Source organism: Lactuca saligna, chromosome 2 (genome assembly GCF_052625555.1).
Source record: "Lactuca saligna cultivar CGN05327 chromosome 2, ASM5262555v1, whole genome shotgun sequence".
Classification (NCBI taxonomy): domain Eukaryota; kingdom Viridiplantae; phylum Streptophyta; class Magnoliopsida; order Asterales; family Asteraceae; genus Lactuca; species Lactuca saligna.
The window spans coordinates 131,396,345-131,424,327 of NC_136418.1; the positions used below are offsets into that span (position 1 = coordinate 131,396,345).

Sequence of the window (27,983 nt, forward strand, 5' to 3'; positions counted from 1 at the left end):
AAAACGGACGTCGGATAAAGAAGTTATGATTTTATAACGGAGTTTTCCTGTCCCGGCCTACTAAAAATAAATAATAAAAATAAAGTCAAAATTAGCCGACAGAGTCTAAACAAAAGTTGTAGAGCGTAGTCTCACCTACGCGGGGATATAAAGAACGTCGAAAACGGAGTTCGTATGAGGAAGATATGAATTTTTGAAGTTTATTAAATATTTTCGATATTTAATTTAAATATAAATTCGATATTATCCGGAAGGGGGGGAGTTAGCGTTCTTATCCCTGTTACGCCCAGCGTAATTTAGAATTACACCCAGCGTAATTCGTGTTCCAGCCCCCTATAAAAGGGTGTCAAGGGCAACCGACTTCTTTGCTCATTTCTTCAATTTTCTCGCGTTTTTGCATCGTTTTTCGTGCAAGAAATATACCGAAGCCCCGGTATCATTCCCGAGCCCCGAAGAAAGTCCCGAGAACCCGAAGATCCCGAGAAGTGCGATTCCCGAGCCGAAGCTCTGCCCGCGAGGAGCCCGGTTTTTGTGAAGATCTTCCAGATCTACCAAAGAATACTACTTCTAAAAGTCGTAGTGTTGTCCGATCATCTTCTAATCAAGTGAATGTGTGGTTACTTTTTTCTAACATAGAAATATTAAGTATTTACTATGAAATACGTGCTATGTGTATAATATAAAGTTGTTTATATGTGTGGGTGTATAGTCTCTTTCATAAACACGGGTATAATACAAGTATTGTATGAATGTATTAAGTATATGTTTGGGTGAGTGTGTGGTTACTTTCTTCTAACACATAATTATGAAGTATTTGTTATAAAACACGTGCTATGGTTTTATATATTGTTGTTTATTTGAGATGAGTGTCGAATTGATGTTTTATATAGTTTTTAAATGAGTTAAACTGTATATGCACTTATATCTACAAATATGTTGGGTAGAACATGGGTAGATGAGATAGTTAGTATGTGATAAAATGATGAGGTATGAAAGATGATTAAGAATGATATTGGCAGATGCACCAATTAGAGAATGTCATAATGCTAGCAGATGCGCTTAAGCATAGTATTGGTAGATGCACCAAATAGAGAATGACATAATACTAGTAGATGCACTTAAGCATAGTATTGGTAGATGAACCTAAACAAGCATGCCATAATGCTAGCAGATGCGCTTAGAAATAATATTGGTAGATGCACCTACGTATGCTACTATCCATCTTAAATGATGACATGTATCGTATTTAATAAAAATAATAAATTTTAATACACTTGTGTGACACATGTAATTATTTAAGATGAGTAGGAGGATGTATAGAAAGAAATGTACAAGAATATTTAATTTCTCTACCTACATTCCATATCAATATATAGCTTTATCCTTTAAAGAAAATTGCAATTATAGAAGAAGATAGATTTGAGACTTGTAGAAACTACATAATTATTTATTTTTATTATAATGCACAAAAAAGCATCTCAAAAAATTATTTGATTTCTTTTTAATAATATTTATGTCAATTATATGAAAGATTGTTCATATAATTCAGTATCACAAACCAATTGTACACAACTTATACCATGAGAACTATAAAATAGAAATGGAGAGCCATGAAAAAAAAGATATACAAGCCTTATCTTACCTAGTGATCTATCACAAACACTCCTATATTTTATTTGTATGGCAAGAATGGCAAAATTTGCAACATAGCATGAAGAAAACGATACATAATTACTCATGCTTCAATAGTGATTAAGTACAGCTTCTGTCCATCTGTAATCATGTTCACATCAAGAATTTTACCTGCATCTTCTGTTATGATACAAGAAGTGGGAGGAAGGTCCAACTTCAAATGATCGGCTGCTGTTTTCATGAGTTCATCAATGGTGTGTGGAACCCATAATACAACTCCATGCTTGTTTTGATCCCGAGGTTCCCATGGCTGAAATGGGTATATTGTACATTTCTTTTGTGTAGTTTTATCTATCACTGAACGCCAATAAACTCATAGTTAGTTAGCTCATTGTCCAGATTAAACAAAACTTGAAGCAAAAAGTTAAGAGAAATGACAACGTCCATAGCATGATTGATATATCAAAGAGAAATGAGAAGTTAAAATGGGCAAACATGCGAACTATAGCATACACAACTTTCTAATTGTACGATGTGGGTGACTAATTTATCAAACCATCATAATTTATATTTTTTGGGAACATATATCATATATTTATAATTTTTGCGAAAACAAAAGAACTCTAAAGAGCTTCAAAAAAATAGATGATTTTAGACAAACTGTCAAGTATGATGCCTTCTGTTTCTTTTCTATTTACATTTCCACAGTTTGTCCAAACTTTATTCATTCTTACAATTTGTTTGGCGACATTTTTTCTCTCGTATTTTACTTGCATGTTTGAAAAACATGAGTATTGGACAAGTAACAATCTTTAGCACAAATTGATGTTTTGAGAAAGTTTATCACTCAAGGAAATCAATGATTTTGAATACCTGTTGGTTCCTGAGAGCTTGATGGGAATTCTGACAACCGAAAAGATTTGGCTTCTTTTAATAATTTCATCAATACTTTGTTTCCAGTTAATCTAGCTTCATCAAGTGGAGTGTTACCCCATCTGCACATTCACATAGATCATAAATGTATGATATACTATATTCTATCTTTAATTAGTATTATCGATCAGTTTATATAAAACAAATGGTGGATACAATCACAAAGTTCTACCTGTCCTTTGATAGAACATTGGCCCCTGCTTCGACTAGCAACTTTGCTATAATGTAAGATCCTTGTGAGGTGGCTACATGAAGTGGAGTTCTAAAGTCATAGTCTTTCGAGTTTGGGTCAATACCATTTGACAACATCCTTCTGATCAAATCTATGTCTCCTCTTGCCACAGATAAACACAAGAAACTACCAGCATCATCTATCTTTAATGAGGCCCCATGATTGATTAGTAAGGAAGCAATCTTATCATGTCCCTTCTTGATAGCTTCTAATAAAGGCGTGTTTCCGTAATTATCTATAGGTAAGATGAAATGAAGTAGACTAGTTCAAATTAGTGGAAAACCTCAAACACAAGAATAAAAAATCAAAATGCAAGCTAGGGAGTTAAGTTTACCTGAAATGTTAACTTCCACTTCTTGTTGAATGAGGAAATTAGTGATATTTTCATGTCCTTTTGATGCAGCAAGATGCTATTCATGCCAAAAACTTGTTAGCTAGCGTTTTACATGTTTCTTTATGCTTTTGAGGGTTGTTAAATGAAAAAAAAAAAAGTACCAGTGGTGACCTCCCATCATAATCTTTCTTGTTTGGATCAGCTCCAGCTCGAATTAAACTTTTAAGCTGAGATAAATCTCCATTATAAGCTGAATTATTGACCTTGAGTGCAAGTTCTGCCTCTTGCATTCGAATATGAGATGTGATATCTTTCACCAAATGCTTCATTTGAGCATCACTTTCTTTTCCCTGGTGACATATATTAGTTTAGATAGCACTCGACATAAATGTAAAGAAACAATGTAGATGTTAGCTAAATCTTAAAATGCTATTCACGTTTAACTAAGTTAATTATCACCTCTCGTAGGTTGTTCAGAATCTTTTGCGCATCATGAAAATATATATCAAGGATATTAGAGAAAGATTGTTTATCAATCCGCAAAAGTCGACTAAGGTCACGAACTCGCACTGTGTATGATTGAGGAACGTTGCATAGAATGGAAACATCTCCAAAAGAGTCATGAGGTTTTAGAACTGATACTATTTCTTCAGATCCATCTTCACATATAACTACCTCTTCCTGTACCAATTTTGATTCATCAATCTTATAGAGTCCCAAATATTATAGTATATATAACCTAATAACTATGTAGTGACGTCATACCAGATTTCCATGACAAACGAAATAAAGTTGATCAGCAACAATCCCATGTTCCATTATGACTTCTCCTGGAAGAAAAAATTCTTCTTGCACTCTAGTTACCTTCAAGAGAGGAGTGGCTCATTAAGATGCATATGCTAACGAAATATGAAGAAGAAGCGACTAGTGTTCCAAAATGTCGTAAAAAGAGCTTACAATATGATTGATGAATTCCAAAGAGCATCCCCTAAAAAGAGAAACGTTTTCAATATACGACTTATATAGAGTTTCTGATATCTGCAAGAAATGATCATGACATTGTTTAATATAGATGACATGATTGACATCATGATAATAAACATAATTCTTTTTTTCCAAACCTTAGCACGGATAGAGCTTGGAAGGTTTTGAATAATGGAAGAATCCTCATAGTTGCTATCATATTGTAATCGTAGGTGATTTTTGATTTCATTTGATATGTTTCTCCCTAATCCGTTTCTATCAATATACTTAAGCAAGTCTTTCATTCTATCCCTGTATCTTTCTGTCTTTGATCCTTTGACGATTAAAGCTGTTATGTTACCGATCAAATAAGCACCAAGAACCATGTCAAAAGAGACATAAAACATTACGAATATCATCTCTCTTAAATTCACTGGATGAATATCACCATAACCTGTACAACGAAACCCACATTCATTCAACCTTCACATTAATTATCAAAGTAATTTTATATGCAAAAAGATTTCCATGCATGGGGTGAAGAAACTAATTACCTACGGTTGCCATAGTAACGATTGAAAAATATAAAGATGTTATATAGCGCTTCCAAAGATCGATTTCTCTGAAGTTTGTGTAGCTATAATCACCAAGTGTTAGGCTTCCAATCCACGTGTATCCTTCTTCAGCGGCTGGTAGTGTTGTAGCCAAATAGTAGAATATACATGCTGCTGTATGTGTGCAATAGAGCTCAACTACAATTAGCTTTAGAATCCTTGAAAACAAATAGTTGACACGTATGTCCTTTTCCAATTTGGAGAAAAACTCTAGAACTTTTCGCGCCCTCACCAACCTAATGAGTATAAGGCATCTCACTTCTTCTTTTTCTCCAGATGCCTAATGAACAACATATAACTTCTTTGTGATGACGAAAAGAATTAATATGAACTTGAAAATGCATTCTATTAATTATATGGAGTTTATATGGAGTAATGTGGTTACGTGATCTTCTTAAGTAAAAGTGTTTTGGAGTTTATATGGAGTTTAGAGTGATACCCGATAAATATTATCCCACGGCATACATGCAAGTAAATCAAAGATGAAATGAGATTTCAAGTACCTGTAACAAGAAAGTTGAATGGAACGCCTAAAGTTATGGAGTGAAATACAAAACAATAACAAGACTCTATCATTATGTTATTTACGTATTTTCTATTTTGAGGGTTTCATTTTATGACCCGAAAAAGAGGATAAAAAGTGAAAACTAACCGAATTGCAATGAGGTCTCGGTTAGAGACCATCTTGTAGGTCTGGTTGTCTCTGAAAGCAACGAAAAACTGGAGGAAAACGTCTACAAAGAAAGCCACTTGACCAAATATGTCTAAGAAATAGAGATGATTAGGCAATCCCCTAAAGAACCCAAATTCCATTGGTGTGAAAAAAGAAGAGTACACTGCCCATAACAATATGAATTTCTCCCATGCTCGATACCATCTGCATCATCGGAGTTTTATTGCAAGTTATACATTCTTGCACTAAAAAGCTTCCATTTTTCTTTTATAATATATGAAACGATTGGTTCATGAAACGAAGATTGGGAAATAAAATGATATTATAGAGAGCATGCATGCACTATAATGTCATATGATAGAAGACCACGTAAAGATATTTTAGATATGGAATTATATATTGAAAATAAAAGAAAATGCCGTATATGAAGTAGGATGATAGATAATTATTTAATGATATTGTAGGGTCCTTTTGCGACATACATACTATAGTTTAAGGTTGAGAGTGTAAAATTAGGAAAAGTCAAAGGTGACGATCTATACCATATTTAATTTAGATGATCGTAAAGTGAATTTTGGTCTTTAGTTTTTCCACAATTTATTTTCTTTCAAGTTCCTCATGTATCACCTTCTATGACATTTTTACATCCATATTAACTTGGTGTGCTTCGAAATCTACTAGGCCACAATGGCAATTGTATATATCATCCTAATGGAGGTTATTTATATCATCATGGGCCGATAAGTGTCAAAGAAATCCAGATCATCTTGTTGTGTGTAAGCTTTGATCACGAATCTTGATTTGTATTTGTTCTTTCATCTTCTTCTTGAAGATCCATCGATAGCCTAATAGTTTATTATATGAAGAAAGATCCACTAGCTCTTAAGTACGGTTTTGCAAAAATATTCTATCTCATTCCTTATAGCTAGGTAGTGTCCTTTTGAAGAAGCAACCGCCTCTCTAGGTTTTTGGGGTCACTTTTTACCATGATAGTAAAGTATATATATGACTCCAAAGGTTTGTGGGTTAAGGGGAAGTGCCTGAAGACCTATATAGAGTTTTGGGCTACAAGTAGTCAAGTATATATAGTGGTAAAACATAGACAAAAAGTAGTTGATCATTATAAGAAGATGAATTTTGACTTAGGTAAAATTTGTCCAAGTCAACCTGTTAATTAAGCACCTTATATAGAACGTTACGAAGTTTCCCTTATGAACTTTTAGTAGTCATAACTTCTGAATTGGATATATACATTCTCAACGTATTGGAAGGTGGTGTGCCTTCTAAAGGTCAAATCTAACATGTTATTATGTTTTTTATACAAGCTTGAAACATGCTAAACCAATAATGCAACCATATATCGATCTGGAACAACAGCCGTCTTTGTGCGTGCCTTGTAATATAATTAATATCTATTAAATGTTTGTTTTTGTTTTAATTTATCTGGTACGTGTATCCCATAAATTAATTAAATCATACATATTACGTACGTTGATAACGTTGATATGGTTTCCAAAAAATATTTATGATACTTTTAATTTAACGACCAAATAATTTTCATATATTAATAACACATAAAATCAAAAGTTCATGAAAAGCTAGCGGCAAATAAAAACGTATATATAGTGTTTATAATGTAATAAGAAGTACATTTCATTTAAACTTATTGTCTAAATATATAAAAATTAAAACCCGTAATAAATTAATGCATGCTTTAATTATAATTATAATATATATAAGTTGTCAGTTACTAAACAGCTAGCTTCCTATTGATATATTGTAATTATCTTTTTATTAAACTTATACATATGATAAACAATATAATCTACTCTATTTTTTGTTTATATCTGAAGATGATTAGATGATAAAACGTGGCATTAATTATCATCACGTTTTGTACATTTGACTTTAGAACTTCATGTTCAATATCTACAGATTTGACTTTTTTGTGTTGCAGTTTGCAGGTTTTGTTAACTTCTTGTTTCTTTCTTCCTTCATATGTAGCTTGTTTCAAGCATAAATTATTTCGCACATTAAAATATTTAAGTTATAATTTTATATGATGAAAACTGTAGAGAGAGAGAGAGAGAGAGAGAGAGAGAGAGAGAGAGAGAGAGAGAGAGAGAGAGAGAGAGAGAGAGAGAGAGAGAGAGAGAGAGAGAAACCTGTCTCGTGGATGGATGTAAAAACCTTGAGGGATGCCATCTTTTTCTCTGTTGAAACCCCTGTGCGTACTCGAGTCGAATCCTATGTCCCATGCCAATAATTTGAACACACTCCGACGTCGTTTTCCCAACATCCCATGATCACTGACATCCTCCACTTCCACTTCATCCTCCTCCGCCGCCGCCTTCCTCAGCCTCTCGTCTTCTCTCTCCTCCAATTCAGTCTTCTGCTGGATTTCGCTACTCATTTGATATAATCGATAAGGGTGAAAATAATCAATGGATTGATCACTTAAATCAATCAGGATCACTTGTATCCTAGATCAAATCCGTTTGATTAACTGATTGATCACGAGATGAAGTTATTTGGAGCAATCGAAGAATATTCATGTTTATGTAGAAAGAGTAGAAGGAGATGCTTGCAGAATGCCATGTAACATGGCAATCGATCTAAGAGTTGTTTACCTTTACTCAAATCATGAAAATAAAAGAGAAATTTGATGTTGTGATCAATGGAAGATATGATCGGAGAGAGCCATGACAATGAGAGTACAATTTATAAGTCAAAATGAGGAAATATAAATTCGTAATCAATCATGTTTAGTTGATAGCTGTCTTAGAATAACAATATGACTCGCTTGATCTTCTATATGGAAAATTTTAAATTGGGTTTGTTGAAAATGTCAAGTTATCTCCTACCTATGATATTATTTTAAATCTTCTTAAAAACATTAATTTCTCTAACAACCCTCTTTTTATACATATCTAGAAAGCTATAGTTAAAATTTCTAAGCTTATGAGGTTGTAAAAAACAAGGTCATTTATAACATAAATTGGTAGGAAAGTTGAATGTTACTTTGAGTTTCTTTTCAAGTGGGCAAGTGGGCAAAAACCATTTTTGAAGTCTAAAACCATATCTTTAATACGGTGGAAATCATGGAGAAAATAAAGTTTAATAATAATCATTTTACTTTTATTCTTTGTAATTTAAATCAGTTATTTATTTACATCAACAATCAACTTCTTACATTTTAATCATTTTCTAAAAAAAATATTTAACTATGCCATATTTTTAAAAATAAAATCTTTTATGATAAAAAAAAAATTTTAATTTATTAATATACCAATATTTTTTTGTCTTCTTTTATATTTTTTCTGAATTTAATATTGCATTTCTGAAATTATCGAAATCAAAAAGTAATACAAAGAATTAATTCAAAATTTACATAAAAGAATGGTGCCTTAAAAAGCTCCTTATAATTTGCCCATGACTCTCGTACCTATTGATTGCCGGCAAAGTCGAATTATACATACAATTATTGTCCTGTTATATTTAATTTTCTTTATCAATCTTTTTCATTTTTAGAAAGTTACAGTTACACCCGTAACATCATATTTTTGAAAGCTTATATATATGTTACAAAATAAAAAGTATTTTGCTGAACCAAATCACAGTAAATAAAGAATATAACTGGATACTTTTACTAAGTGTAATTTGTTAAAACATAAAATGATAAAGCTTTATAAGAATAGTTAATAAAGAAAATATATGAAACCACTACAAGGATCGAGCCCGATGCAGACGACAATTTTGGATTCTATCCAGACGACTTGTCGTCTCTAAAACTTATACAGACGACATGTGGTCTGTAAAAAGTCGTAGGTATAGGTCCGTCGCTAAAAGTCAAAAATATCGTCGGGACAGGTGTCGTCTGTATAGCATATCCAGTCCAGACGACATGTCGTCTTTAAAAGGTCATTGGGATTGATTTTCGAGGAAATAAGAAAAAGTTTTATTCGGACCCTATATCGACGACTTGTAGTTGGTAAAAGTGTGAGTCTGTAGAGACGACTTGTCGTTTGGAAAAGTTAATCAATACAGATGACACGTCGTCAGGAATGGGAAAACCGTTTTTACATTTATAAAGCTATACAGACGACATGTCGTCTCTATAGACCTTTTTTTAAAATAATTTCCATAGGTTTTGTTATATATATCATTTAAAACAAATCCAAAAGGGATATTTGCACAATAATATAAACATAACATAACATACCATTAAAATCCAAAAACACTTCCAAATTGAGATAAGATAAATACAATATGATCTGAAATGATTATGGTTTTGAAGATAAATACCTTCTAATAACAGAAATACCACAATCTCTTACAAAAATCTACATTTGTGTACAACATTTTTTTTACACAAATCATCATCTTAATGATAAAACACAAAATGACATTTCTATCCCTGAAAAATACAACTCACCAAACGGATCAAACGATCTGTATAAAACAAAAAAAAACCATGTTTTGTTGTTTCAGCATCACATATCAATGTATGCATGCCACGTATCTGCATCACAACAAAAAAAATATATAGAGATATAACAATCAAGAAAACAAAAAGATACAAATAATGTTATATTATATATATATTTTTTAAGAAAATGGTACCTGAAAAGTTGAGTGAATGACATATAAATTAGGATATATTTTACAAAGATCATGTTGTCCAAAAGAAACTATAAATTTTTATGTAGAGATATATAAATTTTGGATCTTGAATTGACCTGATCAAGAACCATACCAATATCTCTTCCCTTTTCACTTGTGTTACGCCTAATTCTCCATGCCAGTCGTACATCTGCATTGAAAATAACAATTAAGTAAAAAAAGATAAATCCATTAAAGCATTGAGCATTGGGCTAATGTTATATATATAGAACCTGTATGAACAAAGATCTTCATGTTCATCAAATCACGTACATGGGGATCATGAAAAATCAGTATGCCTTCCAAAATTATCACATCTAAAGGATTCACCTGCCATACGTTCAATAAAAGATACAATCAGATGCTCAAAACACTACAAAAATGACATTTTGAAATGTGTATTTTAAATGAACTAACTAACCCTTCGAGAGATGTTGTTCGTGTAACTTTTGAAATCATATTTTGGAATATCCACTGCTTTCCACTGCTTCAACATCTCCACAACTGAGAGTAACTTCTCATTATCAAAAGCATTTGGAAAAGTACAATAAGAAACAAGAAAACAAAACCAGATTAGAAACAAAAAAAATATCAAAAAAATAGCAAGTTAAAGTAACAAAACTTGCCAGGATGATCAAAGTTGTACTCATCGACCCTTGTAAGTTCTTCAGGAAACAAATTATGATAACATGAGTCCTGAAAACAAAACCATAGATACCTATCAGCTAAACAAACCAGCTTTTCTTCAAACAAAATATAGTAAAATGTGTCGATTCATATCATAGACAAAAGAACAGATTAACAAGACTATAAATAGAGAGGAATAAGGATTATATCAGCAAAGAAAAAGATACATGATTGACAGGTACTACACGCTGATCATACATGTATACAATGCATATGTATATAAGCAATTAACCAAAAAAATATCTAAGAAAGTATATATATCATGGTGTATTGAAGGAAAAAGAAAAAAGATGAACTGCACTGCATTCACGTATCCTTAAGCAGGGGAAAAATCAAAAAACCAACCTTAAAATCGGTGGTGAAGATAGGTATATCACCGGAAATCGTTTTCTATGGCGGTGTTCACTGTTCTTGTCCGGCCGGTGGCAGTGTTTTAGGGCTCCAAAACCGGAAACAAATCTCCCAAAATCGGAATAAAAACGGAAGCCCTTACTAATTAAGAAGAAATCAAGGACTAAAACCTTACCTTTTACCTGACCGATGAAGTGGAATGTCGGAAAATGTCTGAGATCGCCGAAGCTTGAGAGGAAAATGGAAGGGGCAGTCGACTGGAAAATGAAGACTGAAAGCATTTTTGTTACAGTGAAACCCTACAGAGACGATATGTCGTAGGTAAACGAAAACGGGGTCGTTCCACTTCACGTCATTAAAAAATAAAATAAAATAAAAAAGAGTTTTCACGCGGATCGGTCTTACCTTTTCCAGACAACATGTCGTCTGGATAGCTTTACCAAAACGACATCGTATTACATTTCTACCAAACGGATAAAAAATAAATCGAAATTAATTTTTAAGCACCCTATTGCAACGACATGTCGTCTGCATAGGCTGGCCAAAACGGCATCGTCTTGCTTTTCTGCGACAAAGAATTAAAATAAATCGAAAATATTTTTTTAATTCCTCCACCCGACGACATGTCGTCTGTATAGAAATTCAATATACCGCCAATATTTTGCTCCTTCCCGCCAAGCCTATGCAGACGACTTGTCGTCTGTATAGCTTTTCTGGTCAATGACATATGGTCAATGTTTGAAAACTCTATCCAGACGACATGTCGTCTCTATAGATCGACTTTTACCGACGACATGTGTCGTCTGCAAAGGGTTAGATCCTTGTAGTGAACACTTCCCCCCGGTTAGTTTGAAAATATTTTTTTTAAATACTTTTAGTTCTAAAATTCGAAGTTTCAAAGTTTAAAAGTTTTGTGCATAACAAGCTGTCCCAAAATACCTCAATGATTTGGTTATTAAAAAAATTATGAGGTATCAGTATAAGATATCACAACATGATAATTTAAATACCACACAAGGTGTGGCCTTTTAAAAGTCTTTGTCATCCTCAAGTTTATAGGTCTTCAATCTAAGCATATAATCACGCATCAAAATAAGTTAGGTAATGGAATTGCCTAATGAGTTACTCAGTTACCCAAGGTTGATCCATTTAAAGTGATGATAACAACCCATCTTACTCGAATCGAACTTCCAAAAATAAGTTTTAAAAGTATTTAAAAACCCATCTCAAAGTATTGGAATTCAATGATCCAAATCAAGTCAAAGGGGTTTGAGACCACCCAAGTTCCTAGTTTACCAAAAGGCTAAGTTACTGCTAGCAGATCGTCAAACAAAAATAAGGAATGATTTCCAAAAGATATGCAATGTATGCAACTACACCCACCCTTGTCCATCTCATAAGTCCAACTCACTAATATTGATGGTTAATAATCAAGAGTCAAGACTCATGAATGGTGTCATATTGCATGAAACCACCACCCAACTGTTGTCCAGTCATACGACGGTAGGCGGTTAAGGAGCCATCATCATATACCACATAAGTGGTAGCAAGTTCACATGTGTACATGAGGATTATCTAGAAATATACTTACAACCCTCAAGTTGGGTATTCATTTCTCGTTTGTGGGGTCCTAGGGTCTTGTGTTCACTCAAGTCACCCACCCTAACATGAATGCAACAAGTAGGATGCTAAAACTCTTTTTACAAAAATAAGCAGTTTAGTTTATATTAACCAAAAGCATTTCATAAATTATGATTCCATGAGTGCACATATAATCCACATTGTAATCAAGGTTTAAATATAATATCATATAATGAAAAGCAAACAAAACGCATCAAAACACATAAAGTAAGATTTAGGGATGTGCAGTCTTGATAACATCACATCAATCCTCAGCTTAAGAAGTAACTCCCATCCTTAGTGAAACCCTTCTTTAATCCCCACCTATAAGATATAATATAGGTTACTAAAATGACTAAAATACTCTTATATGATCACCAAACTCTTTTAATGAAACACTCATCGCATGGTCCCATTTGAAATAACCTTTAATAAAATCTTTTAAAAATATTTTTGGATTTTTAAGTTTATGGGAAACGATCCCAAAAATTAAATAATACTATTTTTCAGAGTTCAAATGTAGATTACGGTCTCAAAACACAAGTTCTAAGATAAAGTTAAGTTGGAAAAATCAAAACATACGAGAATGTCTCAACATATATCAAAACAAAGGTTTAAGAAGTCAATACAACCAAAAGTCTTCTAAATGTCCAAACTTATAAGTCTTTTTTTATTTTGACAAGATCGACTAACCTACAAAAGTTTATCAACAAGTGAGTTAGATTTTGGGGAGCCTAGCGGGCACAATCCTATGGTTTAACATTATAAATCTTTAATATGATTGAACACTTAAATCATATCTACATATAAAACTCGTACCTTATCAAAATAACCAAACAATAGAGCTTAAATTCAGAGATAGATATAACACAATCCAAAGTACATTGATATACTTTTTAAAAACTTAAATTTTCAATAGTATCATATTAAGGCAATCCTCAATAATTCAGATACTATCAAGTATGAGAATTAGTACTTGTAAAATTCACAATGTGAATCTGAATTCACTCGGTGAATTCGAAAAAATATATAAGCATTCACAATGTGAAGTTATGAATTTAATATTTTTAGTTTTTTCGATAAAGACTAAGCTCTAAATTTTGAAAAAATATTTGGTTCCTTGGACAACCATTGATAATGGTTCTCTAATGAACTATTATATATATATATGTGTGTGTGTGTGTGTGTGTGTATAGTGTTTATAATCTTTATTTCTTATTAAGTGACTCACGCATTAGAGATACAAAGGGTCGGAGTGAGCCTATTATAAATCTGTTTTTGGTTTTGGAAAGGTGTTTATTAGTGATTATACACACACATAAAAAATAAGTAAGTAAATAAATAAATAATATTATTATACACACACATAAATATTATTATTATTATTATAGGGAACAAAAGTAAAATTATATGGATAGTGTTTATTATTTTGGTTAATTTTACAATCATGGGAGGATCGAGTAATAGGAGAGACAATAGTTGAGTGTTATTGATGCAGGTCTAAGATGAGTGGTATCACTATGTGAGATATCAACTGTAAAGGACATAACATCTTGGAGAGTCCTTGATTTCGACTCCACACATATTGATTGGATGTGCGCACTTCGAAAAGTCGAGTCATATGGTAGTATTAATGTTACAATGTTGGATTACTGACAGTACCAACACTTCACGAGATTCTTAAATATTGTTGTGTCTATATTTATATATATATATATATATATATATATATATATATGTGTGTGTGTGTGTGTGTGTGTGTGTGTTTTTCGTTGAAATTCAAAATAAAATAGAGATCTTAAGATTCAACCTTAGACACATATTTCACATCTGTCGTTCTAACCATCCGGCATACCGGTGCGACGAGTCTGTTATAATCATAAATGATTATATAGTGTTGTCCGTTCCTTTCTCTTTTGTCACCATCCCCACCGCCTTTACTATCACCATCACTACCACCTCTGCCACCATTCGATCTCACAACTGCCACCTTCACCGCTTATATCACCACCACCTCTGTCATCACCTTATTTTCTACTGCTAACTGTCATAATTATATATGATTAATCAATTTGTGAGTGGACATATATATATATATATATATATATATATATATATATATATATATATATATATATATATATATATATATATATATAATCATTTATAATTAGGCCTACCCCACTGCTATTGTTGGTACGTTGGAGCGTTAGAACGACATGTTAAAAATATGTAGCTGAAGTTTAATCTCAAGATCTCTAATTTTTTTTAATCTCAAGTGAACCCTCCAATATATATATATATATATATATATATATATATATATATATATATATATATATATATATATATATATATATATATATTCACACACGTAGAAGTAAGTTCAAATAAAAACAGTAAATAGTGTGAGAACGTAAAAACACTATGTTTATGTTATTATTCTTTAATGAATGTTGTATATTTGTATTGTTGAAGTAATTCAAATATGACTATTAATGTTTAATTATTCATATATTCATTAAAATGTTATTTTTCTATTATAAATTTATGCATGTTCATTTTTGTAGTAAATTCTAATTTTAGTTTTAGCATGTGATTATTTATTTATTCATTGCTGAATAATGATATAAAGCTATGAATACAAAATTCATTATAGAATAATAACATAAAAATAATGTTTTTACGTTCTCACACTATATATATATATATATATATATATATATATATATATATATATATATATATATATATATATATATATATATATATATATGTATATGTATATGTATATATATATATATATATATATATATATATATATATATATATATATATATATATGTTTAGGTTCTATGGAAAACAAAAAACTCTAAAAAAACCCTTAAAATCATAAAAATGCATAAAAAAATACTTAGAGATCACAATACTTTTTTTGAATTTTTTTTTTATAAAAAATCGCAGCTTTTTCTTTAAATTCACAGAAAAAAAAATCATTTTTTTTTTGTTTTTTTATATAAAAAAAAATTTCAAACTATTCTTTAGCGAATTTGTATATAAACCTGTGAATTTTTATTAAAAAAATTCAAAAAAAAAAGTTTTGTGATATCTAAATATATTTTTTTATGCATTTTTATGATTTTTAGGGTTTTTCGTTTTCTAATAACCCTTCCCTATATATATATATATATATATATATATATATATATATATATATATATATATATATATATATATATATATATATATATATATATATCATATTATATATGTAAAGCCTCTACATTGAGAGCTCTCCATTTGAAATGAAGAGGATTCTCGTGAGCGCGTGAAGCACAATCATTAGGCCTTTTTTCAACCATAAGTCTTGGGTGCGTGATGTTATCTGTAGGTCTACAACCGACGCTTCTCTATCTTCTTAACAACTGTATTCCACCATCCGCTCATCTTCCAAAGCTTGTGACACATGCTTCCTTCTCCCTTTCTCTCGGGATATGTGTTTTCCAGGTTTGTTACTCCTATATTCATGTTTTTTCCATTAGGTCATCTGTTATACCCATCACTAACCATTATAGTGATGGGTGCCACATCATCACCACTAGCTACCACTAAAAGGATGGGATACTCACAACTATATCCCTTTTATTTTTTCATTATTAAAATAAAAAATATTTTTTTTAATTAATTAAATTGTAGAGAGAGATGGAAAAAGGTAAAGAGAGATGGAGAGTAATAGAGAGAGAATGAAGTTGATTGGGTATGGTGATCCGTGCTCCTCGCCACACATGACCACGAAAGTGTTCCACCACTAGTCATCACTAACACTAAGGGATGGTGTTCACATTTGTGGTTAGTGGCAACATAGACCACGGAAGCTCTCGTGATGACCATACCAGAAGGCCTTAGACGCTTCATTTCTCAACCTCTATCCAATCCCCATTTACTTCATCGTTTCCTCTCTCCAACCACGAAGACATTTCTTCCTCAGTATACTACCATTCCCCATTCCATCGTTCCTTATTTTCCTCTTTTTTAGACACCAGACCTAACTAGATATTTCTATCTTCACCATACCATCACTTTCTTTTTCTCTAACAACATGCCTACTTCTTCCTCACCAATATTAGAGGCTGAAAAAACCAGGACGCCTCATGCTTGTTTAAATGATGATTCTGCATATTGATGCATATGGTTTAAAAATTTTCTCTTTCTCGATCCCAATTCATCATAATCGAGTTTATAGGTGAATACACAGCATCGGGTATTCAAGATTATAACAACCCTAAAATCAATTTCCTTTCCAACAATTGCACACCAAATTTTCTTTCCTTTATCTGTGTTATTTGTCCATGGCAAAAAACGCTCCACTATGATACCATCGTTCACCTTCCCTAAACTATTTCTGCCACTCTGTTTGTATTAGCGAAAGGAGAATCAAAATTGATTCATGTTTAGCCTTTAAAGAAAAATGGTAAGTTGCGATGTCAACACGTTTTAGTTTCCATCAAATATTGGTGTGTGTTTTGTACGATGAAGCTCTTTTTTATCGGTTCCTGTCAATAGAGTTTAATATAACTTAATCAGAATACTATAAAGTCAAAATAGTATTTGGTGATGGCGTGCAATGGTTGATGGAGATGAGAAGTTCCATCTGACACTTCCATTTTTAATTGATTTTTTGCTGCAATATAGGTTATTAAGTTGTTATATTTGTTAAGAGTAAATTACTAGAATTGTCCCTATAGTTTTGTCAAAATTAGACGTTTGGTTTCTAACTTTTTTTTTTTTTTTTTTTGCACTTGGATTGTCCCTGTGGTTTGATTTTATTGTATTTTTCGTCCATATGGTTTGGTCAAAATTGCACGTTTGGTCCCTAATTTTATGTATGTAAGGGACGAAAAACGCAACAAAATCAAACCACTGGGATGATCCAGGTGCTAAAAAAAAGTTAGAGACCAAACGTGTAATTTTGACCAAACTATAGGGACCATTTCAATAATTTACTCATTTGTTAATTGAAGTATTTGTGCTTTCATCTTCTTAACCAGGTACCCTATTTATTTTTTATTGTACAATATCTTTTGTATTTTACTTTTAAAGATGAAGATTTAGATACAATGTTTGTGGATATCAAAAGAAACCATGTGCAGTTAGCAACTTTTTTTTTTTTGAAAACTATGATTTACTTTAATTATCATCGTATAATGAGTGTGATTGCAAACGGACAACAAACTATATCGTTAAGGCTTCTTGTATGATAAAGATAATTAAGCTAATTTTTTTTTAAAGACTACTTCTTTCATGTAGTGGATGGTGAGATACTTTGTTTTTGTTTCATTTTTTAATGTTCCATGTTGTAGTTGGTAGTAAAATAATTGTTTTTTTCTATTTAGAATCCAAATTTGTAATTTAATGATTTTGTTCTACTGTACGGGTACGTGTATAGAAAATTATTAACTTGTTAATGTCCATTTCAATTGTTTTTTCGGTAGGGCCGACTAGCAACGACATAAAATTTTAGGCTAAAGTCTTTTCTATTAAAATGATAAAGATACTACTTTTTTCTTTTTCTAATTTTTTTTTAAATTGTGCTCAGTTCCACATAATAAATGTTTAGATTTCTCCTTTACGTAGGTCGATGGACATGAGAAGTTTCAAAAGCTTAGTGGGACACATGTAATTGACAAAAAATAAAAACAAAAGAAAAGTTGGATGAATTTTTTTTACAAAGTATGTTGCTATTTTATGCTTATTGCCACTTCATACGCAAACTATTTTGCCTTATTGGTTTTCATGATCGATAATGCATTTCATGACACTCAACTTTCAAAGGTTTTAATGGTAGTAGAAGCCGATGTAGTATAGTTGCAATTCCATTCGGAAAGTACATTGCTACCTCCTGTTCCTTGTGGGGTGGATTATTTCTTCATCAATGATCCTTAAAGTTTAATGTTATGTTCCTGGTTTCTCAAATTCAATATGGCCAAGACTAAGGTTGCTGTGGATTGAAGACTTTGTCAATGTAGATTGATATTTTTAGCTTCTTCGTAGAATGATAATGTCTTTGAAGCTCCTAAAATTTTAACTAAGAATAAATTTTTTACCCCTATATATTTTTGGTAGTTACTCCATATATGTAAATTGTAAAGGTCATTCTAGGTTTAGTTTCAATGATTTTAACTTTAAGGAAGAAGCACACACGCATGAATAATGGTTGACTTTTTTTTTTTGATAATTTTACCCTCAAATATAAAAAATATATGATATTGAAATGGGAAAAAGCACATAGGTTCTTTTTGCAATTTTTTACAATACTCAGCTTCAAATGCAAACCATTTTCTCATATAACTTTCGTACTTACAATATTGTTTTTTTTTTTTTTTTTGGATTCTTATGCACCTAATGAATGAATAAAATGACACCCCTTTGTGGGGTTATGACCATGTTGATAATGAAATGTATGTTGCTACCACATATAAGAAGAAACTTGAAAGGTTAATACCAAATTATCCCTATTTATCTCTAATTTTGATGTTTGTGGTTAAGTTTTTGGTCGCTGGATAATAACAACTTGTTTTGATGTAGGCTGATGAAACTTGTTCAGTTTTGTTGGTCGGTATCTCGGTTCACCAGTATCCTCGATCTTTGTCATCCATTATCACTGCAATGCCGATTTTTACTTCCATTTTCATATGATTTGATTCTAAATATGAGTTATATGTACCTAATGAGTTATTTTTTCTTAGTTTTAAGCCTCTTATATGAAGTCTAACTATATCAAGTCTAACGTAGCCCATTAGGATGTTGGTCATGGAATAAGAAGATGGACAAGGAATAGGTATGTGAAGTTTAGGTCCACCAATTGGCCATTAGCTTCATAATATCAAAGAATGGTGAGCTTGTCCCTTCTTTTTTATTACAATCACATATTTTGTATTTTTACTCTCATTTGTATTCTTGTAAAGGCAAATGAAGATATTTATAAGAAACACCTTACTTTTTTTTTAGACAAAACTGCAAAAATGGTCCCTGTGGTATGCAAATTTTTGGGGTTTTAGTCCAAACCACGATTTTTTTGGATTGGTGGTCCTTTTGAGCTACTTTCTTTGCGTTTTTGGTCCCTCAGTAAACTGAAAAGACTATTATGCCCTTCTGATATATATTTTTATTCTTTTTCTATTTAATTTATATGAAAAATAAAATAATTACCTAATTTGGGGCCCACCTCTCTCTCTCTCTCTCTCTCGATGGATTACAACCAAAAACACATACTACTTTGTTCTTCATCTTCTTCCCCCTTTCACCATATTCTCTGCTTCCAAAAAACCTAATTTCTCCCATCAAAAATGCTCAATTCCTACATGTAAAAAACGCAATCAAGATTCATAAATACATAAGCCACCATCATTCGCCACCAACAGTCTCCATCCCCCTTATCTTCACAATCACAGAATGAAACGATGGTATTTGAGACCCGACGATTCAGAGATCTTTTTCGACCCGAAACGCGCTCCAGCTGCAGCGATTTTCCATTTTCTCACAACTTTATTGTTATACACATATTTAATCCCGATTTCTCTATACGTTTCAATAGAAATCGTGAAAGTTCTACAAACGATTTTCATCAACAACAACATTCATATGTACTACGAAGAAGCTGATAAACCCGCACACACGCGAACTTCAAATATCACCGAAGAACTCAGCCAAATCAACACGATTTTATCAGACAAAACTGGGACTTTAACCTGCAATTCAATGGAGTTCATCAAGTGTTCAATAGCAGGAACAACATACGGACGTGGTGTTACAGAAGTTGAAAGAGCTATGGCGAAAAAGACAGGATCACCATTGGTTGTTAATGGAAGAGTTCTTGATGACGATAATGATGATGAAGACGATGATTCTGGGTTATTTGTAAAAGGGTATAATTTTGAAGATGAAAGGATTCCTCAATGGTTATTGGCTTCTTGAACCACGTTCTGATGTTATTCAGAAGTTCTTTAGATTACTTGCGATTTGTCACACAGCGATTCCTGATGTTGATGAAGAAACAGGGACAGCGATTCCTGATGTTGATGAAGAAACAGGGAGAGTTACTTATGAAGCTGAATCCCTGATGAAGCTGCTTTTGTTATAGCTGCAAGATCAAGGGGGGAGAGAGAGAGAGAGAGTGGGCCCCCTATTTTTATTTTTTATATATAAATATTTATAGAAAAAAAAAAGTGGAAAATAAATATAATAAGGGCAATTTAGTCTTTTCAATTTATTGAAGGACCAAAATCACAAGCAAACTACCTCAAAAGAACCACCAATCCAAAAAAGTCATGGTTTGGACTAAAACCCCAAAAAATTGCATACCACAGGGACCATTTTTGCAATTTTGTCTTTTTTTTATAACATTCTTCTTTCATTCGTTCTATTAGAGTATTGGAATTAGCTTTCACTTTTTTGCTCCACGACATTTAGAAAATCAGGAAATTCCCAAATTACCCTTCGTGGGTCGTGCTTAGCATGACCCTAAAACGTTGCTAGTATATATATATATATATATATATATATATATATATATATATATATATATATATATATATATATATATATATTAATGAGCTTAGAGTATTGGAATTAGCTTTCACTTTTTTGCTCCACAACATTTAGAAAATCAGGAAATTCCCAAATTACCCTTCGTGGGCCGTGCTTAGCATGACCCTAAAACGTTGCTAGTATATATATATATATATATATATATATATATATATGCTAATGAGCCAGGAGAAAGAATTATTATTCCTATATTTCTGATGCAAAATAAAATAATTACATTTCATATACCTCTTTGCTTTAAAATGGTATCATTTGGAAATAATATATCATTTCATTAAACTTATAAAAATTTAATCATTTTTCAACATAGAACAAAAACATGTGGTATTTTAATAATCAACCCAAAAAACAACAAAGCCTTCAATAATATTTTGCTCAAAAATGGAATTTTGTTTTTGCTTTTGATTTTAATTGTTTAAGACATCCAAGACATGCCATCTCAATCTGGTCGATGTTGAACACGTCTCTTTGGGATTTGTCTGCTAGAAGAAAATCTGGTAACTTTCTTTTAAACCTTCACCTCCAGTTCTGCATCGATCTATTTTGAAGAATAATCACTACATATTGAACACCGAAATTCCTTTTTATCTTTCTACAAGTATTCACAATAAGGGTTTCAGTTGATACAAAGGGCATCAGAATCGAAACCCTAATTGATCGACAATCACCAATCGCAGCACATATCTTGATTGAAGATCTGTAAACGACTACCTTCGTTCCTAGTTCTTCTCTATAATTGCAGATTAAATCGCCTAAATAGTAGAGAACAGAGATATAACCTGCAACAGGATGAATCCGGAGATGGTGACACACAATGGTGGATGCCACTGTAGAAATGTGAGGTGGAGAGTTCAATCTCCGGCGACTGTTGTAGCGTGGCAGTGCAACTGCTCCGATTGTGCCATGAGAGGAAACACTCACTTCATTGTTCCTTCTGAAAGATTTGAGCTTTTGGGGGACTCTGAAAAGTTTCTTACGACATACACTTTTGGGACACACACAGCAAAACACATGTTTTGTAAAGTGTGTGGCATAACTTCGTTTTATAGGCCAAGGTCAAACCCAGATGGAATAGCGATAACATACAAGTGTGTTGATCCTGGAACCCTAATTCATGTGGAGATTAAGCTTTTTGATGGACTTAATTGGGAGAATTCACACAAGTCAACTGGCATTTCTTCGTGTTCTAAGGAGTAAGATTGAAATCTAAAGAGACTTAATTAGTATCTTTTTGAAATATGAGTTGTGGTTGATGCATATGGATCAAGCACAGTGTGTTATCATGTTAATCACTCGATGAATGTTGTTAAAATCTCTCTTATGGTTAACTTTGAATGTATTAATTTTGATTACTTGTTTTCCCTATCAAAACTATTTTATTACCAAAAGCTATTATGTTTTTGATATATTAAATGGAAATACATTAAGGTTTCATGTGATGTTTATGCTTGAAAACAATAGACATCATCGAATATCAAATGCATTACGAAAACAATGGAACAAGAATAATGATAATACCATAATACGTTTTTGTTTAAATTGTTTTTTTTTTTTTCTTTTTCTTTTTGTTAACTACAAAAGTATAATAGAAGTTGTTTTAAATTGGATACTCGTAATTTTGGATATGTATAAAGGATAATTAAATTTCAATATATATAAATCTAGAGTTCTTTGTATTGTACCTTAAATATATCGGGTATTGATTCAATCTACTAGGTGTGAGATCTGTGTATTACATAGGTTGATTTAAAAAAAAAATATTAAATTAAAATATAAACAGAAAATATTTTTTTAATGTATAACTTTAAAATATGAAAGGAAGAAACGTATTTAATACAATTAATATCATATATATGATATTTGTATTATGACTTTAAATTTAAAAATTAAAACAAATAAAAAATTGATAACTGGATAATATTTATTTCAAAAATATCACAAAACTCATGAAAGATTAACATGTTTCAAAAAAACCTTCATTTATTAAGGAGGATTTATATCTCTTTTTTTTTTTTATCACAACCGTTTGATTGAGGGATACCATGTAAACGACCTGAATGAATACGAACGAGGTTTATTTATGTTCGTTCATTTAAGTTAACCAAACAAATGAATGAACATGAATGGTTAAACGAATGAGTTTTCTTGTTTATGTTCGTTTGTTTAACAAATTACATTGTTCATGTTCGTTCGTTTATGTTCGTGAACATAATAAACGAACAAAGATAAACAAACATATATTAACATAAATTGACATATAATATAGTAATATAAAACACAATTAAACATATATGAAGATAAAATGAACTTATATGAACGAACATAAACGAACGTTCACGAACATAATTAAACGAACGAGACAATTGTTCATGTTCGTTCGTTTAACTAAACGAACGAGAATTTGTATTCATGTTTGTTCATTTATTAAATAAACAAACATAAATGAAGTTCCCGTCGAACGGTTCACGAATAATTCGTTGAACGTCCAGTTCGTTTACAACCCTAGATATCATGCAACATTAGATACCACTCGGTTATAAGTCATTTGGTATTATTTATATTTCATGTGAGATCAATTTAGGAGAAGTATTTGTTACTTAAAAACCAACAACAATGCAAGTGAATTATACAAGATATGGGTTGATTTAGTGGATCAATATAGTTGAGTGGACGGAACAACCAAGAAGAGGTCATGAATCTAACTGGTTGTCGGCCCTGGTCAATAGCTTGAATGCTTCCACTTGTGCAGTAGGTTCAGAAAGGTGGAGACGTATTTATGATGTCAGTGGGGTGTTATCGATCAAAACTAAATGTTTTGTTTGACATACTTTCAAGAACACGATCTCTATTTTTTCAAATCTGATTATACGTGGTATCACAGTCTCATCCACTTTTTTTCCCTTTTGTCGAGTTGTGGAGGAATGCATCAATCACATTTTCTTTTCATGTCACTTTGCCTTGATGATCTGGAAGTGGTTGGTGTCGTTGTCCTCGATCTTCCAAGACAACCTAGTTCTTGTAGTGAGCTAACGGATTTGTTGTATTCGAATGATGGCAGTAAAATTATTCTGAAGTTAAAGTTGTCCTTAGCTTACACAGCCTTATGATTGATTTGAAAATCACGTAATTCTATTGTATTCATAAATGAAATATGGGCTGTTATGCTCACGATGAATGGTATCAACCCTAATACTTTCGATTGGATTAGAAATAGTTCTAAGTTCAATTACATTACTTGGTCTGACTGGTATAACTCCATAATGTTAAACTACTTTTTGTAATTTGTTTCAAGTTTCTCACTTGGAAAAATACCATTATAATATAGATCCACTAATTTCTCCGATTATTTCATCAAAATATCCAAAACATAGCCAAATAAAACAATAGAAGGAATACAAATAACCAGAAACAAAAATTGAAGGGCTCAAGAAACTCATAAGAAGAATCTATTATCTATATAATCTTTTATTAAATGCATAATAAAACTAAATTCAATTAAATTTAAAAACATTAACAAATTTTAATCCTTAAAAAAGAATGTGTAGTTTCAATTTTAGAAAACAGTCATCACATCACCACTATTGCCGATACGCCAACGGTTGTGGTTGCATTAGGGTTTTAGTTAACCGACCCATTTACATCCTTCTAGGGTTCTAGTAGTAACCATTCCTTTCCCTCCATTTCACTTCTTTCTCAATTCACCACAATTTTGATTTCTCATTATCTTCGTATATTATGTATCTCAGTATCTATCTTCATTCTTCGGTTGTGCTTATTATGTAATGCTATTGCTCTTTAATCGCAATGGCAAGAAATCCTGCAACACGCCTTCTCCGCAATTGTTCTTCACAATTTAAGGTCAGATATATCTCATCTTCTAATCGGTTTACTTTATCTTGCAATGAATTTCATAATCCATCGATGCAAATGCACCAATCGGTTGGTTTCACTCACCCTGAAAGAACCCAGCTCAATAAATGTTCCTCTTCCTCTTCCGGTTTAGATTTTAGGGTTCTTAATTTCAACAAGAGATTGTATTGTACACCCAATGAATTTGTAAATTCTAGTTCTAGTTTACAATCTACAGAGCCTATTGCATCAGAACATGGTGACGACAACAAAATCAAAGATCAAGTATCTCCGTCAACAAACGAGGGATCTAAACATGTTTCAGCTCTCGATCCTGAAGAAATTTACCGTCGGCTTTGTGATGCCCCCATTTCGATAAAGTTAGGGCTAGAAGAATGCGAGGAACTTTCAGAAATCTTCCGCTGCTTTGCAAGATCTGGTTGGGCTTCAAACCAAGCTCTAGCTATCTACATCGGTGCATCCTTTTTCCCAACAGCAGCTCATCAATTCCGAAACTTTTTCTTCAAGAAATGTGATCGTGATATCGTCGATCACTTGTTATCTCTGGGCCCTGGTACTGAATCCGACAAATTTCTTTTCCCAATCTTCGTTGAATACGCTCTAGAACAGCATCCAGATGAAATCAAAAAGTTCAGAAGCATGATTGCCTCTGCAGACTTAACAAAACCCGAAACCTGGTTCCCATTCGCTAGAGCCATCAAACGCAAAATCATCTACCATTGTGGCCCAACCAACAGTGGTAAAACCTACAACGCATTACAAAGATTCATGGAAGCAAAAAAGGGTATCTATTGTAGCCCTCTACGCCTTCTAGCCATGGAAGTTTTCGATAAAGTAAACTCACTAGGTGTCTACTGTAGCCTTCTCACAGGTCAAGAAAAGAAGTATGTCCCATTTGGAAATCACACTGCTTGCACTGTAGAAATGGTGTCCACAGAAGAATTATACGAAGTAGCAGTGATAGATGAAATCCAAATGATGTCGGATTTATACAGAGGATACGCATGGACACGCGCTTTATTAGGTTTACAAGCTGATGAAATCCATCTATGTGGAGACCCAAGTGTTCTATCAATTGTAAGAAAAATCTGTAAAGAAACAGGAGACGAATTAATCGAAAACCATTATGAAAGATTCAAACCATTAGTAGTTGAAGCCAAAACCTTATTAGGCGACATAAAAAACGTTCGTTCAGGTGATTGTGTAGTTGCATTTTCAAGACGTGAGATTTTCGAAGTGAAATTAGCAATCGAAAAACATACAACCCATAAATGTTGTGTTATTTACGGAGCATTGCCACCAGAGACACGTAGACATCAAGCTAATCTTTTCAATGAACAAGGTAATGAGTATGATATATTAGTAGCAAGTGATGCAGTTGGAATGGGGTTAAATTTAAACATAAGAAGAATCGTTTTCTACTCTCTTTCAAAATACAACGGGGACAAAATCGTCCCGGTCCCACCTTCACAAGTGAAGCAAATAGCCGGGCGGGCGGGTCGAAGAGGAAGTATATATCCAGATGGACTTACAACAACTCTACATTTAGATGATTTAGATTACTTAATCGAATGTTTACAAAAAAATTTCGATGAAATTACCAAAGTAGGCCTCTTCCCGTTTTTCGAACAAGTCGAATTATTCGCAGGACAAATTTCCGACATCACCTTTTCACAACTTTTACAAAAATTCAGTGAGAATTGTCGATTAGATGGGTGTTACTTTTTATGTAAACATGATCATATAAAGAAAGTTGCTAACATGTTGGAGAAAGTTGAAGGGTTATCTTTGGAAGATCGGTTTAATTTCTGTTTTGCCCCTGTGAATATACGGGACCCGAAAGCGATGTATCATTTGTTGAGATTTGCTCAATCGTATGCTATGAATGTTCCTGTGAGTTTGGCTATGGGGGTTCCTAAGTTTTCTGCTAGAAATGATATGGAGTTGTTGGATTTGGAAAGTAAGCATCAAGTTGTGTCAATGTATTTGTGGTTATCGAATCATTTTAAGGAGGAGAGTTTTCCGTATGTGAAGAAGGCGGAAGGAATGGCATCGGATATTGCGGAGTTGTTGGGGGAATCGCTGATTAAGGCGGATTGGAAACCGGAATCAAGGAATCAAGGGAAGAAAGGGGAGGATAGGGAGGAGGGGTATCAGAGGCCGAGATCTATGGTTAAGATGCAAGAGAAGTAAGTTGTTTTGGAGTAAATTACGTTTTTAGTCCCTGGGTTTTGTTGATTTACTAAAGTTTGGTACCGGAAAGTTTTCTTTTGCAATATTCGTCCTCTTTTTAGTCCCGGTTTCAAGTTTCTTGACTATAGTTTGGGACCAAGATTGAAAAAATCAGTTATACCCAGGGACCAAAAGTGTAACTTACTGTTTTTTGTTATCATGATTGCTTTTGGGTTTAATTTGTAACTTGTGTGATTTTGGTGCAGGAAAAGACAAGAAAAAGAAAATTCAGGGTCTGTAGAGAAGGTAACTGTATAAGATATGGACAAAAGAAGTGAGGTGATGATTCATATAAGATCTAAAACTTTATTTTTTATTTTCTTGTAGTGTTAGTTATTGTGAAATTAGTTATTGGAATGGGCTTAGTGTTAAAATGAGATATGATGTGATGTTTACAATTTTATAGTTATTCTTGTTAAATTTTGGTAGATTTAGATATTTGTTTGTAACACCCCAAAATGCGAAAAGTTATCAAGAATACTTTGTGCTATGAAAGCAATTACAAATCTTGAATGGGTATAGAATTGCAATTTTTTACACTAAATGGTAATTCAAAAGTTAAATTGATCAGGA

At 32.4% G+C, this 27,983-nt stretch overlaps 4 protein-coding genes across 8 annotated transcripts; 2 read left to right on the forward strand and 2 right to left on the reverse strand.

Annotated features, from left to right (window-relative positions):
- Window positions 1–1,510: 1,510 nt before the first annotated feature.
- On the reverse strand, window positions 1,511–8,157 carry LOC145031641 (potassium channel SKOR-like). Its single transcript, XM_078980237.1, has 13 exons — window positions 7,547–8,157; window positions 5,361–5,585; window positions 5,148–5,211; window positions 4,649–4,988; window positions 4,253–4,548; window positions 4,089–4,169; window positions 3,897–3,995; window positions 3,591–3,812; window positions 3,293–3,481; window positions 3,132–3,207; window positions 2,738–3,032; window positions 2,506–2,627; window positions 1,511–1,989 (listed from the first exon to the last, which is right to left on the reverse strand). Exons 1-13 carry the CDS (start codon window positions 7,792–7,794, stop codon window positions 1,736–1,738), a joined length of 2,511 nt encoding a protein of 836 aa, XP_078836363.1. The 5' UTR covers window positions 7,795–8,157; the 3' UTR covers window positions 1,511–1,735.
- A 1,507-nt stretch (window positions 8,158–9,664) lies between these two features.
- LOC145031642 (uridine kinase-like protein 4) lies at window positions 9,665–11,396 on the reverse strand. Of its 5 annotated transcripts, XM_078980240.1 has the most exons (7): window positions 11,257–11,390; window positions 11,076–11,169; window positions 10,670–10,739; window positions 10,465–10,557; window positions 10,277–10,373; window positions 10,121–10,194; window positions 9,665–9,903 (listed from the first exon to the last, which is right to left on the reverse strand). In XM_078980240.1, the coding sequence occupies exons 1-7, from the start codon at window positions 11,360–11,362 to the stop codon at window positions 9,793–9,795; spliced, it is 645 nt and encodes a 214-aa protein (XP_078836366.1). In that variant the 5' UTR covers window positions 11,363–11,390; the 3' UTR covers window positions 9,665–9,792. The 5 variants fall into 5 exon arrangements, with proteins under 5 accessions (XP_078836366.1, XP_078836365.1, XP_078836367.1 ...); XM_078980239.1 differs by having other exon boundaries at window positions 10,138–10,194; window positions 10,317–10,373; window positions 11,076–11,396; XM_078980241.1 differs by having other exon boundaries at window positions 10,138–10,194; window positions 11,076–11,388.
- Window positions 11,397–21,670: 10,274 nt separating this feature from the next.
- Window positions 21,671–22,747, forward strand: LOC145031644 (carbon-sulfur lyase). Its single transcript, XM_078980243.1, has 2 exons — window positions 21,671–21,805; window positions 21,908–22,747. The coding sequence occupies exon 2, from the start codon at window positions 22,098–22,100 to the stop codon at window positions 22,503–22,505; it is 408 nt and encodes a 135-aa protein (XP_078836369.1). The 5' UTR covers window positions 21,671–21,805; window positions 21,908–22,097; the 3' UTR covers window positions 22,506–22,747.
- A 2,137-nt stretch (window positions 22,748–24,884) lies between these two features.
- Window positions 24,885–27,954, forward strand: LOC145031645 (ATP-dependent RNA helicase). Its single transcript, XM_078980244.1, has 2 exons — window positions 24,885–27,367; window positions 27,617–27,954. Exons 1-2 carry the CDS (start codon window positions 25,113–25,115, stop codon window positions 27,666–27,668), a joined length of 2,307 nt encoding a protein of 768 aa, XP_078836370.1. The 5' UTR covers window positions 24,885–25,112; the 3' UTR covers window positions 27,669–27,954.
- Window positions 27,955–27,983: the final 29 nt, after the last annotated feature.

Coding starts and splice junctions, on each gene's coding strand:
- LOC145031641 (XM_078980237.1), bottom strand. CDS start 7,794: ATGAGTAGCGAAATCCAGCAGAAGACTGAATTGGAGGAGAGAGAAGAC. Junction 3,813..3,896: donor TCGTTTGTCATGGAAATCTG/GTATGACGTCAC, acceptor AAATTGGTACAG/GAAGAGGTAGTTATATGTGA. Junction 3,482..3,590: donor TTCTGAACAACCTACGAGAG/GTGATAATTAAC, acceptor ATATGTCACCAG/GGAAAAGAAAGTGATGCTCA.
- LOC145031642 (XM_078980238.1), bottom strand. CDS start 11,362: ATGCTTTCAGTCTTCATTTTCCAGTCGACTGCCCCTTCCATTTTCCTC. Junction 10,558..10,669: donor GTACAACTTTGATCATCCTG/GCAAGTTTTGTT, acceptor GATAATGAGAAG/TTACTCTCAGTTGTGGAGAT. Junction 10,195..10,276: donor GAAGATCTTTGTTCATACAG/GTTCTATATATA, acceptor TTTTCAATGCAG/ATGTACGACTGGCATGGAGA.
- LOC145031644 (XM_078980243.1), top strand. CDS start 22,098: ATGAATCCGGAGATGGTGACACACAATGGTGGATGCCACTGTAGAAAT.
- LOC145031645 (XM_078980244.1), top strand. CDS start 25,113: ATGGCAAGAAATCCTGCAACACGCCTTCTCCGCAATTGTTCTTCACAA. Junction 27,368..27,616: donor ATGGTTAAGATGCAAGAGAA/GTAAGTTGTTTT, acceptor ATTTTGGTGCAG/GAAAAGACAAGAAAAAGAAA.